The sequence below is a fragment of the Myotis davidii genome, unplaced genomic scaffold, assembly GCF_000327345.1.
Source record: "Myotis davidii unplaced genomic scaffold, ASM32734v1 scaffold149, whole genome shotgun sequence".
Lineage (NCBI taxonomy): Eukaryota > Metazoa > Chordata > Mammalia > Chiroptera > Vespertilionidae > Myotis > Myotis davidii.
The window spans coordinates 3,257,045-3,271,689 of NW_006352194.1; the positions used below are offsets into that span (position 1 = coordinate 3,257,045).

General features: G+C 52.0%; 1 protein-coding gene across 1 annotated transcript in view; it reads left to right on the forward strand.

The window, feature by feature from the left end:
- The first annotated feature begins 10,192 nt into the window (after nt 1–10,192).
- The window catches only part of IL22RA1 (interleukin 22 receptor subunit alpha 1), a 15,732-nt gene continuing 11,279 nt past the window's right edge, over nt 10,193–14,645 (forward strand). The window contains exons 1-3 of the mRNA XM_006777544.2: nt 10,193–10,321; nt 13,169–13,301; nt 14,175–14,353. Coding sequence (XP_006777607.1) covers nt 10,279–10,321; nt 13,169–13,301; nt 14,175–14,353 — 355 coding nt within the window. The 5' untranslated portion in view covers nt 10,193–10,278. The remainder of the gene's footprint in view (nt 10,322–13,168; nt 13,302–14,174; nt 14,354–14,645) is intronic.

Genomic DNA, 14,645 nt, shown 5'->3' on the forward strand with positions numbered 1-14,645 from the left:
TCTCTTCTCGGTGGCTGGGGGACTCTCCATCTGCCCAGGCTCTCAGACCTCTGGGCTCCTCCCACCTGCGACCCTTGGACTCAGAGCACCTGGGAGCCTTCACCTCTTAGCTTGTCCAACCTCTCATCTACCTCATGTCTTCCACCTTCACTGTCTCCACCGCCAGGTCAGGGAATGGAGTTCTCAGAAGCCAGAAGCCAGCCAAGGGGGACCTCCCTCTGCCCAGTAAAAAGCCAAGTGGTCCATCTTCCAGGGGGTCTGACTTGTTGGGGTGGGGCAGCAACCTGGCAGGGAGTTGGCCTCGTGGGCTGTGATCCCTGTTGCGGACAGCACTTTGGTGACCATTGTGGTTATAACAAGTCCCATCTTCCTGCTAGTTACGGAGAACCTTCTGGAAACAGGTTGTTACTGGTCGTGGTGGGTGTTCACTTTGTTAACCGACACCCACCAGTATATGGATGAGCATGGCTGAGTATTCACCCAGAGGGAACAAGATTTTGTTAGAAGAAGCTGAAATATTGACTTACTGCCTTTGTCCCCAAGGGTGAGATCTTTGGTGTCTGGCCAGCTGGTCCAACCCCTGTTATCTTGGCCATGTCGGCAAAGTGCTGAGGTCACAGCCAGGACTTCCACGGGGCACGAAGCTGGCAGGAGGCCTTCGCTGCTGGGACTCGCCCACATACACACACGCGTGCACACATGTGTACATTTCTGTGGGGTGGGAGCTTGTCCACCGCGCTGAGCACAGAGGCGGGAGAATAAACTGAAGCCCTGTTGCTGGGCGAGGCTGGACTCAGGGCCAGTTCCCAGGCAAACGCTCAGACTAAGGCTGACGTTCTTTCTGATTCACTGATCCGATCCCCGGCTTCCCCTAATCTGCTGTGTGTTCCTTCCAGCGTGTTCTTTATTAGTGCTCTGTCATTCTTTATTTCCGACTGGTCTTTTTCCGTAGTTACCATATCTTTTCTCGTGCTGTTGAGCATCTTTGCCATCATTATTCTAAACTCTGTATCTGACACATTTCTTACCTCCATTTCGTTTCGCTCTTCTGGAGAATGCTCTTGTTCTTTCATTTGGGGGTTGATTTTTTTGTCTCCCCATTTTGGCTGCCTGTTTGGGTTTGTGTCTGTGTATTAGGTGGATCTGCCATGACTCCCAATCTCTACTGCAGGACAATGTCAGACGCTGTTTCTGACTGGCCCTGAGTCCCCTGTTTGGAGCTATCAGCCATCCACAGCCTGTGGCTCCCCCTGCTGGGGCCGGTGTCTGGAAAGGACCGAGATGTGCACCAGGGTTTGCTTTTCCTAGCCCTGGGCCCGAAGAAGATCCGGCAAAGACTCAAAGCCTCCGGACATCCTCCTCCGTCTGCAGTCTGATTGTTATTCTCAGAGTCTTAAGAGGGTGCCTGCATTTCCAGTCGCTTTTCACAGCCAGTTGTTATGTGGGCACCTTTCTCAGTTCAGGTGCTCTGGGCTGGGGAGCCCAGCTTGGGGCTTAGACCCCAGCGCTCTCAGTGGGAGCCTCCCACAGCTGAGACATCCCCCCGGAACTTCAGCTGCTGTCTGTGGGCGCCCGGCCAGCCCTCGCGCTTCTCCGCCCCTCCTGTCACTCTCTATGCGGTCTCCACTTTCTGTCCTTGGTTTTTCTGTAGTTTAGTTATAGTTCCAGTTTGGCCCACTTACTCCGCCGCCGTTTTTAATCTCCGATCAATTCTGATGTTCTTCCAACCCAGTGGAGCTGCTTCATGAAGGAAAACTTCATGAAGTGTTTTGGTGTTTTTTTTTTTTAAAAAACTAAGAGCTATGATCACTCTGGTGTAGGAATTACTTTATCTCCATTATTAAACCTTGGTTTTTAAGCTTCTTTTTCCCCCTCAAAGTTTAATTTCAGAGATAAGCTGAGTTTTTTAGTAATTCTAAATGTCAGCTCCTTTTAGTCATTAAATCAGTAAAAACTGTGGGAAACATTAGGAAAGAGCATGATAAACAATACAGTAACCTGTCAGGTGTGCTCAGCACTTCACTGTTTGCAAAGCCCTTTCCCATACACAGCCCAGGGCCTCGCTCAAGGGGCAGCAGGCAGAGAACCCCACGCCTCGGGTGAAGCAGCATTACCATCCTTCAGAGCACGGTTGACTTTTTTTAAAGTATATATTGACCATGTCATTCATTTGTTAAAAAATATATTTTTATTGATTTCAGAGAGGAAGGAAGAGGCAGGGAGAGAGTAACATCAATGATGAGAGAGAATCATTGGTTGGCTGCCTCCTGCACACGCCCCCTACTGGGGATCGATCCTGCAACCTGGCATGTGCCCTGACCAGGAATCAATTGTGACCTCCTGGTTCATGGGTTGACATGCCAGCCTTGGCTTTTGAAGGAGTGAATCCCCCAAAACTTCAGTCATACCTCAGAATCCGTGGGGGCTTGGTTCCAGGACACCCCCCACACACATGTTCCATACCAAAATCCACACATGTTCAAACCCCTTATAATAAATGGTGTAGAACAGTGCATATAGTCGGCCCTCCACATCCATGAATTCCCAACCATGGATCAAAAATGTTTTCCGTCCACGTTTGGTTGAATCTGTGGATGCAAAACCCAGGGATATGGAGGGCCGATTGTATACAGGGGTGGACAAAAGTAGGTTTACTGTGGCAATGCAATACATAATAATACAAAAACAAATTCTGTGTTTTGCAGACTCACAATTGTATTTATTGGAAAAAAAAATCTGTGTAAATGGGCCCATGCTGTTCAAACTTGTGTTGTTCAAGGGTCACCTGTACTGAGCTTATATATTATTCTTAGATTTTTGTATTTATTTCTAATTTTCTATGTTTATATCATATTTAAATAACGTCTTAATGCTTTTTAGTATCCTGTTTTAATAAAGAGCTCTATTTTTTGGAGAAAAAGGCAGAATTGAATAGAAAAACGTGTGCTCTTATTTCTCAAAGGCTCCTCATCTAGCTGTTTGGACTACAAGGGTTGTGGTTTTGGGTCCAATAAGAGACCAAGATTTTGGGATACAAAGCTCTGCTGTCATCCCAGAAATCATCATTAGAGGTGATGGGAAGCCAGACAGAGGAAGGGCAGCCATTCCTGGTGCATAATCCAATAGGTCCCTGTCCCGGGCCACTGGGGCCCAGTCCCCTGAGGGGCGTTGGGAGTTCAGTGTGCGCCCTGCAGGTCTGTCTGCCAGGGGCAGGAGCTGGGGAATTTATCTACAGACTCCCTCCTGCAGAGTTGCAGGTACTTGCAGTTGGAATCCATCAAGGTGGGTGCTCGAGAAAGGTTAATGCCATGGGGGAGGGGGTGGGACACCCACATCACCTGCTACAGAGCTGTGCCCACACCCTCGCAGCTCAGCCTGTTGCAACTTTGGTCCGTGGAAGGATACAGAACAGCCTCAGCGGCTGGCTGATGAGGTTCTCCCGGCCTCCAGCCTTCTGTCAGGCCACCTGTAACTGCCCAGCACGGTCTTACAGGTTGTCACCTTTTACGGGTGCTAGACCCAAGCTGGGCTGGCCCTGAAACAGGCTCCAGCCTACTGCTGCCCCACTTTCCATTATGAGAAACGGGAAAATCCAGTGTGCAGAAGAGACAAGAATGAGGCCGCCACGCCAGCTGCCGAGATGAGATGATAAGCCCTGGTTCTGATCCATTCCTGCGGCCCAGTGGCAGCCCCGTCCGTCCTCATCGGCTTCCCTGCCTCCTAGTGTTAAGCCATCTCCCAGGACCTTCTATGACTGACAACCAAACACCCTTGCCAATTCACATTACGTGCATTTTGCAGCTTGTGGTCTTGTTGGGGCATTGCCCCCTTGAATGGACGTGCACGCAGTAGGTCCTTTCCAGAAAACAGGGCAGAACTCCTCTTCAGATGATCCCCACCTGCCTCCCCCCGCCCTCTGATCCAGGTCACCTTTGAGCTTCTCTTGGCCTGTTGGTGGTCAGCTGCTGGACAGTGAGGGCGGCAAGGGCTGCCGATTGCACAGGGCAGCTGGGAGAGGGGAGGTTTGGGTAATGGATGTCACATCCTGAGAACTCCTTTAGGGAAGGGACTGTTTTGCTCCTGGCACAGCACCTGGCCCGGGTGGAAGCTTGGAATGGAAGGGCGGAAGGGAGAGAGGGAGGGAGGGAGGGAGGGACTAAGAATTGGAGTCCCTAAGGAGCTGGCCATGGCTAACTCACATTGCTATATGACTGACTGGAATGATAAGAGGGCCAGGGATCTTGCATGAGATGACCCCATCCCAGATCTCAAATTCCTGTTGCATGTGGATGACTGCTCTTCCTCAACCTGGCTTCTGGTGCGAGGTGAGGGGATCAGTGCTGCTCAGGGAGGAAAATGGTGAGGGAGGGGGCAGGAGCGGGACAGCACCTCATCCCCTGACGTAACTCTGTTTCCCGTTTGATTTAGCACTTGGCCAATGGCTGCTTGCTTCCCTCTTCCCTGAGCTCATTGCTGTGCGCACAATATGATAGAAGGTGGGGGAGGGGGAAACAGGCCAGAAGTTACAACTACATTTAAATGGGTGAGTCAGTTCCATGAGTCAGTTACTCAAGAGATACTGGTTGGCACCAGGAGCCATTCCAGCCCAGAGAGCCCCACCTCTTGTTAGGTGATGACACAGGATACAGAGGTGACAGCTCCCTATTAATTGTCAAGTCTCTCCCCCCGCCCCCCACCTCTCTAGTGTGTTTGGAGGAGAAGGGGTGATCCCAGGTAGGAGTGTCTCAGGGTACACTGTTGTGGTGGGAAAAACCGCCAGCTGGTGGTGGGAGGCCCCTTCTGAGGTCAGCGCCTCCAGGGTGAGTCTCATGGGGGCTTTTTGCTCTGCGTTCCCCCCTCCCCAAACCTCAGGCCACTAAATGGATCATCTTGGAAGCCAAGTTCCAACGGGGCTCAGAATCCCAGCCCACGCCCATCTCTGAGGCTTCGTGGAATGCCCCTCCTCTGAATAACCCTTAGCCAACCTCCAGCCTAAACTGCAGGCCGTGCCGCACTCCTCTGTCCCGGAATTCGGCCTCAGACACTGATGTCGACTGGAACTTCTAAGGGAACATTTATCACTGTCCTCACTGGCCCCTCCCGCTGTCCCCCTCCCCACACCCAGGAGTCTGGGGTTTTGCGAAGCTTTCAAGGGACCTCTCTTGGTCCTTGTCCTGTCCTCGTGTTGTAACAGGAGACTCAGTAGGAAGTGTCCTCCAACACATCAGCTAGTTAACCCTCCCAGCAGGCCTGAGCGGACAGTCACTTCCCTTTTGTGGATGAGAAAGCTGAGCGTGAAAGGTTAAGCGACCTACACACTGTGGGCAAGTGAGTGGCAGAGCTAGGATTCAAAGCTGGGTCTGTCTGCCCACTTCCTGGCTCGCAGGGGCCCTGTGAAACGGCCCCCCCAATCCTGGCGTGAGACGAGGACCTTCTTAATGTCTTTAGGAAGCATGGTCTTATAAGCATGTAATAAGCTTCAAGAATTCTTTCCCTGAGAGAGAGCTGAAACTATACGCAGAGTCAGTAACTGCTGAGTGAGTTTGCGTTTGTGTCGTCGACAACAGCCATGAAGGGAACTCCGCGATGTCAGGGGAGGTTTTTCAATCCCAAATGACATGGAAGCAGAGGCCGTTCAAGTTCCAAGGGCCCTTAGAGAACTTCGAGGCCAAGCCGCCTTTTCAGACAGAGAAACAAAGGCCCAGAGAGGCGGCAAGACCTATTCAAGGTCACCTGGAGTCAGGTGCAGGGTAAGGACAAGACCTAGGACCCCAACCTGGAGCAACCAGGTCAGTGTCCCTGAGGACCCAGCCCAGGCTCAGAGACTCCAAAGTGAGTCCGGATCTCAGGCTTTTCTCCAAAAAGAGGCTACGGGGTGGGCTGCCAAAGCTTCGTTCCTTGCTCTTCCCATCCGTGAATGACCAGGGACCGCCTTCAGCTCGCAAACTGCTGGGCCACGACCACAGAGACAGCAGAGCTGTCCCCCGCCCCCAGGCACACCCAGGGGCTAGGGATGTTCTTGCTTCTGCAGAACAGGCTCTGGAGTCCCTGGGTGTTGAAAGAGGCACGGGAGCAGGTCACATTGCTGAGCATCTGTCGTTTAGGATGTGCTTTTTCTACAGCTTAGGATGTTCCATAGCCAAGACGGAAGCTGGCCTGCTCACCCCAGCTCTCTCATCCGGTCAACAGACATGACCCGGTCCCTGCTCTGTGGCAGCTCGTGGTGGGTGCTGAGATGTCAAGGAAAGCAAGTTATATACTTTGTCCCCATAACCAATGATGGGTGTGGCGGGGGGGAGATAATATTGTGCAACACACGCTAGGATGAGGGAGGGATGGAGGCTATGGGAGCACAGAGCTGGGGCTCCTAACCCACCCAGGGGAGTGGCTCACATAGGCCAGGCTTCCTGGAGGAAGTGAATCTGAGAAGAGGTCTGAAGAAGGAACAAGAACGAGGTGGCAAAACAAGAGGCGGAGAGGCTATTCTGTGCGGCGGGTACAGCTTGTACAAAGGCTCGGAGGCAAGCCCGTGCAATGCGTGCTGGAGAAATTTGTCCGAGAGGAAACAGGCGCATTTCCCCGGCAGTCCAGCCAGAGAGATCAGCAGGTGCTCTGCCGCTATGAAGGCCGATTCCACATGTCGATGCTGTAAGTTCTCTACGCGCAGCCACGTGGAGGACACAGAGAAACACAAGGGGTGCTCTTCGCAGGCAGAACCTTTTCTCTCTCACCGGGGAGATAAGCACCGTTGCATTTTGGAGACCAGAGAATAAAGTGGTCCAGGGACCATCTCCCAGTGTCACGGCCTCTCCCTGAATACCCCCAGCAACCAAGAGCAGCCCATCTTCAAGTCAGCCACACCATCAGAGCAAGAGCTATTTCCTTAAATCCAAGGAAATGTGCCTCTTTGTTTGTCCCCTCCCAGCCCCCCTGGTTTTCCTGTTTAGAGGTGGTTACCCAGAGGGGGACGAGACCCTTCTCCCTGCAACAGCCCCTCTGGTATTGGAAGACGGTCCTCCTGTCTCACCTTGCCCTGACCTGAGTCTCTCCTTTCCGATCTTAAACAGGAGCACAACTGAGGAATAACATTGGGAAATGCTGAAGGTGCGGTGGATTAGAGTTCTAGAAGGATTTTTAAAGTGACAGTGTGGTGGCTGGGGTTGTCACAGCACCTTGCAGCAAGAGAACCCATCCCCAGGGACTTGGAAGGAGAGGGAGTTTGGCTAAGGGAGAGGGAATGGTATTCCAGGAGCGGGGTACAGCCCATGCAAAGGCACTTTTTTTTTTAAAATTACAGTTCACATTCAAATATATATAATCTCCATTGATTTCAGAGAGGAAGGGAGAAGAGAGAGAGATGGAAACATCAATGATGAAAGAGAATCATTGATTAGCTGCCTCTTGCACGCCCCTACTGGGGATCAAGCCAGCAACTGAGCCAAACCGGCCAGGCCTTCAATGTTATTTTGTATTAATTTCTGTGAACAGCTCAGTGACCAGACAATCATACACTTCACAAAGGCTCTTCTTCAATGGCTGTTTGTTTTGTTCATTGATCTTGCTCTTCCTTAATACAAAATATTTCCTAGAAAAACTTCAGAAAATGCAGATGAGCCAAGGAAAGGAAATAAAAATCCCCTGCAATTCTACTACCGCCCAGAGATAACTCCGTTGATATGTTCATATTAGATTTTTCAAGACTTTTCTCTCTACGTGTGTAAGTGTGTGTTTTAACCAGGCGTGTACTATATGTAATCTATGCCGCACTTCCTGTCATTTGGCGAAACGTGGTGAATGTTTACCAGGCCACAGGACACTTTTCTCCTGCATTACTTTGAAGGCTGCATTCATCTCGAATTGGGTGGACAGACCATTATTCATTTAGCCAAACCCCTGTCTTTGGACATGAAGACTGGTTTTGTGTTTTTACTATTAGAAATGAAGTTGGCCCTAGCTGCTTTGGCTCAGGAGATAGAGCGTCAGCCTGCAGACTGAAGGGTCCCAAGTTTGATTCTGGTCAATGGCATATGCCCAGGTTTCGGGCTCAATCCCCAGTGGGGGCGGGGGGAGGGGCGTGCAGGAGGCAGCCGATCAATGATTCTCTCTCATCACTGGTGTTTCTATCTCTCCTTCTCCCTTCCTCTCTGAAATCAATAAAAATATATTTTTTAAAAAAGCAATGAAGTCTGTGTATCCCCAGGTTCTTTAACAATTCAGGTGTCCCCCTTCCCATTCATTCCTACATAACCAAAGTCCCTCAGACGACCGGAAGGCTGGTTCTACCATCAAGTTCCTCCCTCCACTGCTCCTGAGGGTCCCCGAGGAAGGTTTCATGCCCCACAGATCTGTCCTCTCTGCAAGGCAGCCAGGGTGGCTCTGGCGACTGCTCCTCTCCCTTTGTAACCTGTTTCTCTGGCCATGATCTCCCCACACACCTTGTCCCTGAAGCCATCAGAGGCCCTGCACCCATCCTGGTCCATTCAGGGGCACAGAAACCTCTCAAGTCTTCCAAACCCAGGGACTTTAATGCCAGGGAGTTGGTTACCCAGATGATGGAAGAGCTGATGAACCAAGGAGGAAATTGCTCCGCCCTTGGAGCTAAAGGGCAAAATTGGGGAACGGGGGGTTGGGGTGGGGGGGGAGATGTTGTGACCAGGCGCTGGCCACCTGACGGAAAGACGTTGGTGGCTGCCTGGCTGGAGGGAGCCCCAGCTCCAGAGGACACTTGGCCATTGCTGGGGATGCCACTCAAAGCAAAGAAAGAGGGGAAGAAGGACCCTAACTTCTCTCCTCCAGCTCTTTCACGTGTCCTATTGGTCAAACCTACCAATTGACAAAGGAGTCTGGGAAATGTAGTTTCCTACAATTACAGGACATGACAGCACAAGCCAACCCTCAATTCTCCCAAAACACAGCTCAAATGTGGCTGTTTTGTCAAACAAACTTTACTGAAGACTGAGGGCTGATAGAAAGCAATTACAACACAGAAAAGGAAAACTTAACTACAGATCCCTGGCTATCACAGCCTACTACGTGGGGCCTTGACTTACGAGTGTCCCGACTAATGAGTTTTTTGAGATACCAGCTATCTCTCGGCCGATTTTTTGCATTGAGTTGATAGAGTAATTTGAGTTAACAAGCTCCTTAACGAACTCGGTCTCGGAACGAATTAAACTTTTAAGTCAAGGCCCCACTGTACATCCTAAAGGCAGGCCCTTAGGAGCCAGCTCTCCTGCTACTGGCCGCACTCAGCCTGCCGGGTCCCTAGGGTCAGCCAAATGCTCCCCAGGGCCAGAGAGCTATGGCCATGTCACCCTAACCAGAGTCCAGGCCCCTTCAATGTTCCCTGAGGTCCAGTGAGAAGGAGAAGATATTTCCTAAATTATTTAGAGAATTATTTCCTAAATACCCATCCCAACGAACTTCATGTTAATCCCCATGGATACAGCTCCTGGGAGAATGATGGTTTGGGTGAGCAGTTTGAATCTTCATTGTCCCGAACTAGAGGCCCACTCATGAATTTTGCCCCCATCGTTAGCACAGTAGGCAGTCCCGGAAGTTTGAGATTCGTACTTTCCTCCCCAACCTCCAGCAGGTGCCAGACCATAAAGGCTCAAGTGCCAGCAGCCCCCTAGGTCCTAGGGCCTAGGAGGAAGGCTCTCTGCATCCCACCCTCCAGCATGGGGACCTGCTTTCCATGGGGCACAGGGGGCAGCGTACAGCCTCTACCTCCTCCTGCCAGAGCAAAGCCAAAGAGTCTCAGCTTTTCCTTTGCCACAAGGAACATTCTGGAATATGTTTTCTGCTCCCTGGTCCAGTTCTTTTCCTTAGGGAAAACCCCTGGGGATGGAACTACTGGGGCAGCACACACATGCTCCAGGCTTTTGCTACCCGGTGCCAAATGGCTCTCTGATAAGGCCGTATGGCATGGATCTTCATTGCCTCTCCTGCTCCCAGCTCCCTGACAACCACCGAAGAGCCTGGGATGAATCAGCCACAGACCAGATAAACAGGCTGGCCTGTCACTATGGCTGCTTTCTGCACCTAGGAAAGGAACTCCCTCCACTCCCACCCAGGACCTGGAATGCCAAAGCACCCGCACCAGGCACCTTTGTACCCGGCCCCACGGCTCAGGTCCCACCCTCCCCGCTGGCCCCGCCCTGAGCCCTGCGCCCGGGTGGAGCCAGCTGCCAAGGCGGCAAAGCTTCCCAGCCTCCCTCGCCCGCCCGGCGCTTGGCCTGGAGGGGAGGCCAAGAGGGTTGTGTGCCCAGTGGCCCGATGAGGACGCTACTGACCATCCTGGCTGCGGGATCCCTGGCGGGTGAGTGCCCACCTACCCGGGAGCCAGTGCGCAGGGGCATCTCCCTGCACCCTGCCTGGCCCAGGACAGCCGGTTTCAGTTTCTCCTCTGCTGGGACTGAGCTGCACACTGCGATGGGGTGGGCAAACCCTGCTCCCTCCACACCCCGGGGGGCCTCTTCCAGTCCTTCTTGCTAGACCTGAAAGGGCATTTTCTCCCACAGTGGCCAACTGTGCAGCCTGAAGGGGTCCTAACACACCTGGCCCTTTCCAAAGGGGATGAGAGGGCATAGTTTTCAAATACAATTAGGTGGGTTTTTTTTAATCCTCACCCAAGGATAAGTTTTCATTGATTTGAGAGAGAGAAGAAGGGAGAGGGAGAGAGAGACAAGCATCAGTGTGAGAGAGAGAAGCATCAGTGTGAGAGAGAAGCATTGAGCGGTTGCCTCCCATATGTGCCTCAACCGGAACCAAACTCACAACCTAAGTCTGTGCCCTGACTGGGAATTGAACCTGCAGCCCTTCTCAGTGCACAGGACGACTCTCCGGCCAACTGAGCCGCCAGGCGGGGCTGGTGGGTGCTTTGGTTCATCATTAAGAAGTTTCTGGCAGATGCGTGAGATCCTAGGTTGTGTCTGCTCTCTAAGATGCCTCAACCGGGATCAAACCCACAACCTAAGTCTGTGCCCTGACTGGGAATTAAACCTGCAACCCTCTTCGGTCGGTGCACAGGACGACTCTCCGGCCAACTGAGCCGCTGTGCCTCAACCGGAACCAAACTCACAACCTAAGTCTGTGCCCTGACTGGGAATTGAACCTGCAGCCCTTCTCAGTGCACAGGACGACTCTCCGGCCAACTGAGCCGCCAGGCGGGGCTGGTGGGTGCTTTGGTTCATCATTAAGAAGTTTCTGGCAGATGCGTGAGATCCTAGGTTGTGTCTGCTCTCTAAGAAGCTTAATAAGATTCAGGGACCTTTCTCAGGAAGTGAAAGCATAGTCCTTGCTGGAGAGGGGGGATGGCCTGGGCAAGGACTTGCAGGTCAAGAGCAGGATGAGCCCATGAAGGGCCAGAGCTTCCCGGCCAGTGCCGACTAGACCCACCATGTTTCCAGCTGCTGCCCAGGCCCCTCTAGTCTCTTCTCTCCCTGCCGTCACACCAGGCCCAACACCCTGGAGGTTTTGATAAGCTAGGAAGATGCGCATCCTCAAGAGACACCAAGACGTGTTCCTTTAGACCCCCCACCCGTTCTGGTTGGGAGCCATGGAGGCTCCTGGCCCTTTAAGACAGGGAACCCAGCAGAAGCAGTCCCTGAGAGGTTGGTAAGCGTTGGTAAGGTCACTCAGGGACCTGGGTTCGCCCATCCCAGCTTTCTCGGGCTGATTCCCGAGCATGTTGAATTGCCTTTGTTTGTTTGTTTGTTTGTCCTCAGCTTCCCATCTGGTTGATCTAAAATTATGTATTCATAAAAATGTGCAAACTTTCTTTTATAAAGTCTACAGTTTGTCAGTCTCTGCAACACACGTTTTCCCGGGATTTCACAATGTAGACTTTCATCCGGGAAGTGTAGACATGATACAGGCTGTGGAACGGATGATGCATGTGAGGAGGAAAAGAAATGAGTGGGGTGGGAGGAGAGGGGAGAATTGTTAGGCCTTGACACCTCCTAACAAAGGGGGCCCGGCCAAGGTCCAGCCACCCCATTTCAGGGAACCAACTTCAGTTCCCTCCTGAGCGGTGGGAACTCCACCCAGCCGGGGCCATTGCCTCCTGAGCATGTCCCAGCCTCAGCCACCTGCCTTCCCTCAACCCACACAGCCCACAGGATACTGGCCCCAAGGAGCCATCTTCCCACTGCAGACCCTACCCCTTCACTACGGGAGGCTAAACCCCCACCCCCACCCCTGCGCCCCCAACAGACCTTGGCCTTCTCTCAAATCCCACCCTCTCTCTCTCCTGCCCTTGACCTTACCACCCCACTGGAAGCCACATTCTGTTCTGACCTCAAGCAGAGACTTTGCCTTCCACAAAATATGTTTTTAAAAAAGAAGTGAATGAGAGATAACAACAAGTGTTGGAAAGGATGTGGAATAATTGGACCACTCAGACATTGCTGGTGGGAATGTAAGATAGTGCAGCCACTTTGGAAAACAGGTTGGCAGTTCTTCAAAACCTTAAACATAGAGTTACCATACGACCCAGCTATTCCACTTCTAGCTGAAAACCCAAGAGAACTAAACACATATGTCCATTTGAAAATGTGTATACAAATGTTCACAGCAGCATTAGTCACAAAAAACAAAAAATGGAAACAACACAAACGTTCGTCGGCTGATGAATGGATAAACAAAATATGGTACAGCCATACAATGGCATATTACTCAGCACTCATTCATGCTCCAGCATGGATGAACCTGGAAGACACTGTGCTAAGTGAAAGAAGCCAGACACGAAGGCCACATGCTGTACAACTATTTATATAAAAAGTCCAGACAGCAAATCCATAGAGACAGAGGGCGGGTTAGTGGTAGCCTAAGCATGGGAAAAGGGAAGAACGGAGAGTAGACTGCCAATGGACACAGGGTGATGGTATAGCGGGAATGGTTGGCGTTTAATAGGGGTAACGGTTGCACAGTTTTGTAATATACTTTAAAAAACCACTGACGTGTGCGCTTTAAATGGTGACTTCTATGGAATGTGAACTGTAGCTCAATAAAAAGGACACTAAGAAGTGGAGGAGAGCAGCGATGGCCAGGGAGCACAGTCTCTGGTGAGGGGGCGGGTGCTGTTTCTCACTCCCCCTCCTTGGACACTGTGTGCTGGGGGCGGGGTGCACGGGCCTTCTGCTCACCCTGCGCCCCCTTCCTGCAGCTCGCATTGCCGAGGACACCTCGGATCTGCTTCAGCACGTGACATTCCAGTCCAGCAACTTCGAAAACATCCTGACCTGGGACAGCGGGCTGGAGAGCGCCCCAGACACGGTCTACAGCGTCGAGTATAAGACGTAGGCTTCCACCCCAACACGACCTCTTCTGACTCTGCTCTGAAACCGGCCCCTCCAAGAAAACGCCCCCTTCCACGTGCCCCCTACCCCCCACCCCCCACCCTGACTGGCATTACACCCCCCAATGTAGCTCTGCTTTTTGATTCTTTTGAGGGAGGATGAAATAATGGTTAAAAGTATGGGTCTGGCTTGAATGCCAGCCCTCACCTATATAACCTGTCAATCGGGTAGCCACACCAAGCCTCAGTTTCCCCATCCATAAAGTAAGAATAGCTGTAGTGCCTTCATCATACATTTGTTAGGTGGGTAGTCATGGGCACTGGTGCCCCACAAATAATTGTTTTATTATTGTTGGCAAGGCTAAGCCAACACAAACTTGTGCCCACCCCTTTGAACCTATGCCCTCGGTCCCCCGTAGAGAAGGCAGGCTGGCATGGGCTCAGGGGTCTGCAAACCCAGCTTTCATTCCTGGTCCTGCCACTTCATCCTGTGGCAAGTCACTCCCCCTCTCTGAGCCTCAGTTCCCTCGTCTGTAAAGTGGGGTAACAGCGCCTACCTCGGAGGGTTATGGTGACAATGAGCCCAGAATGTGGACTCAGACTGGCTGGGTTCAAATTCTGGCCCCCCGAGGCATGCTTCAAACACCTGGGCATAATTTACTCCTAAGCCTCAGCTTCCTTATTTGAAAAGGAGTGAGAATAATGTCTTAATCTCACAGGATCAATGTGAGGACTAACAAATCATCCACATAAAAGTCCTGGAACACAGAACATGCTGAGTAAATATTAGATATCGTTATCATTCTTAATAAACCGCAGGCCTGACACCAGGCCTATTCATGCACGGTGTGCTCGGCCCCTCCCTGGCCTGCAGGTACGGAGAGGTAGGGTGGCTGGCAAAGAAGGGCTGCCAGCGGATCCCCCGGAAATTCTGCAACCTGACCACAGAGACGGGCAGCCTTGAGAAGCTCTACTACGCCAGGGTGACCGCCACCAGCGCGGGAGGCCGGTCAGCCACCAAGATGACCGACCGGTTCAGCCCTCGGCAACACAGTGAGTAGGAGCCCCTCATATTACGGGGGGAACAGAGGGGGGCGGGGGTAGAAGGGCTTTTAGGGAAGGCATCCCGATGGAGAACACCCCCCTGCCCCCAGTGGTTGTGCATCCTCATCTCCATCCCACGCCCCCTGGTTCAGGCCACCTTCATCTTTGCTCGACTACACGCCAGGCCTCTGAACTGTTCCAAGTCTGATCTCAGCTCCCACATCACCTCCCATGTGAGCATCCCACGCCCTGCCCCCAACCTGATTTTACAAGGTCACCACCTGGTATTCTTTTTTTTTTT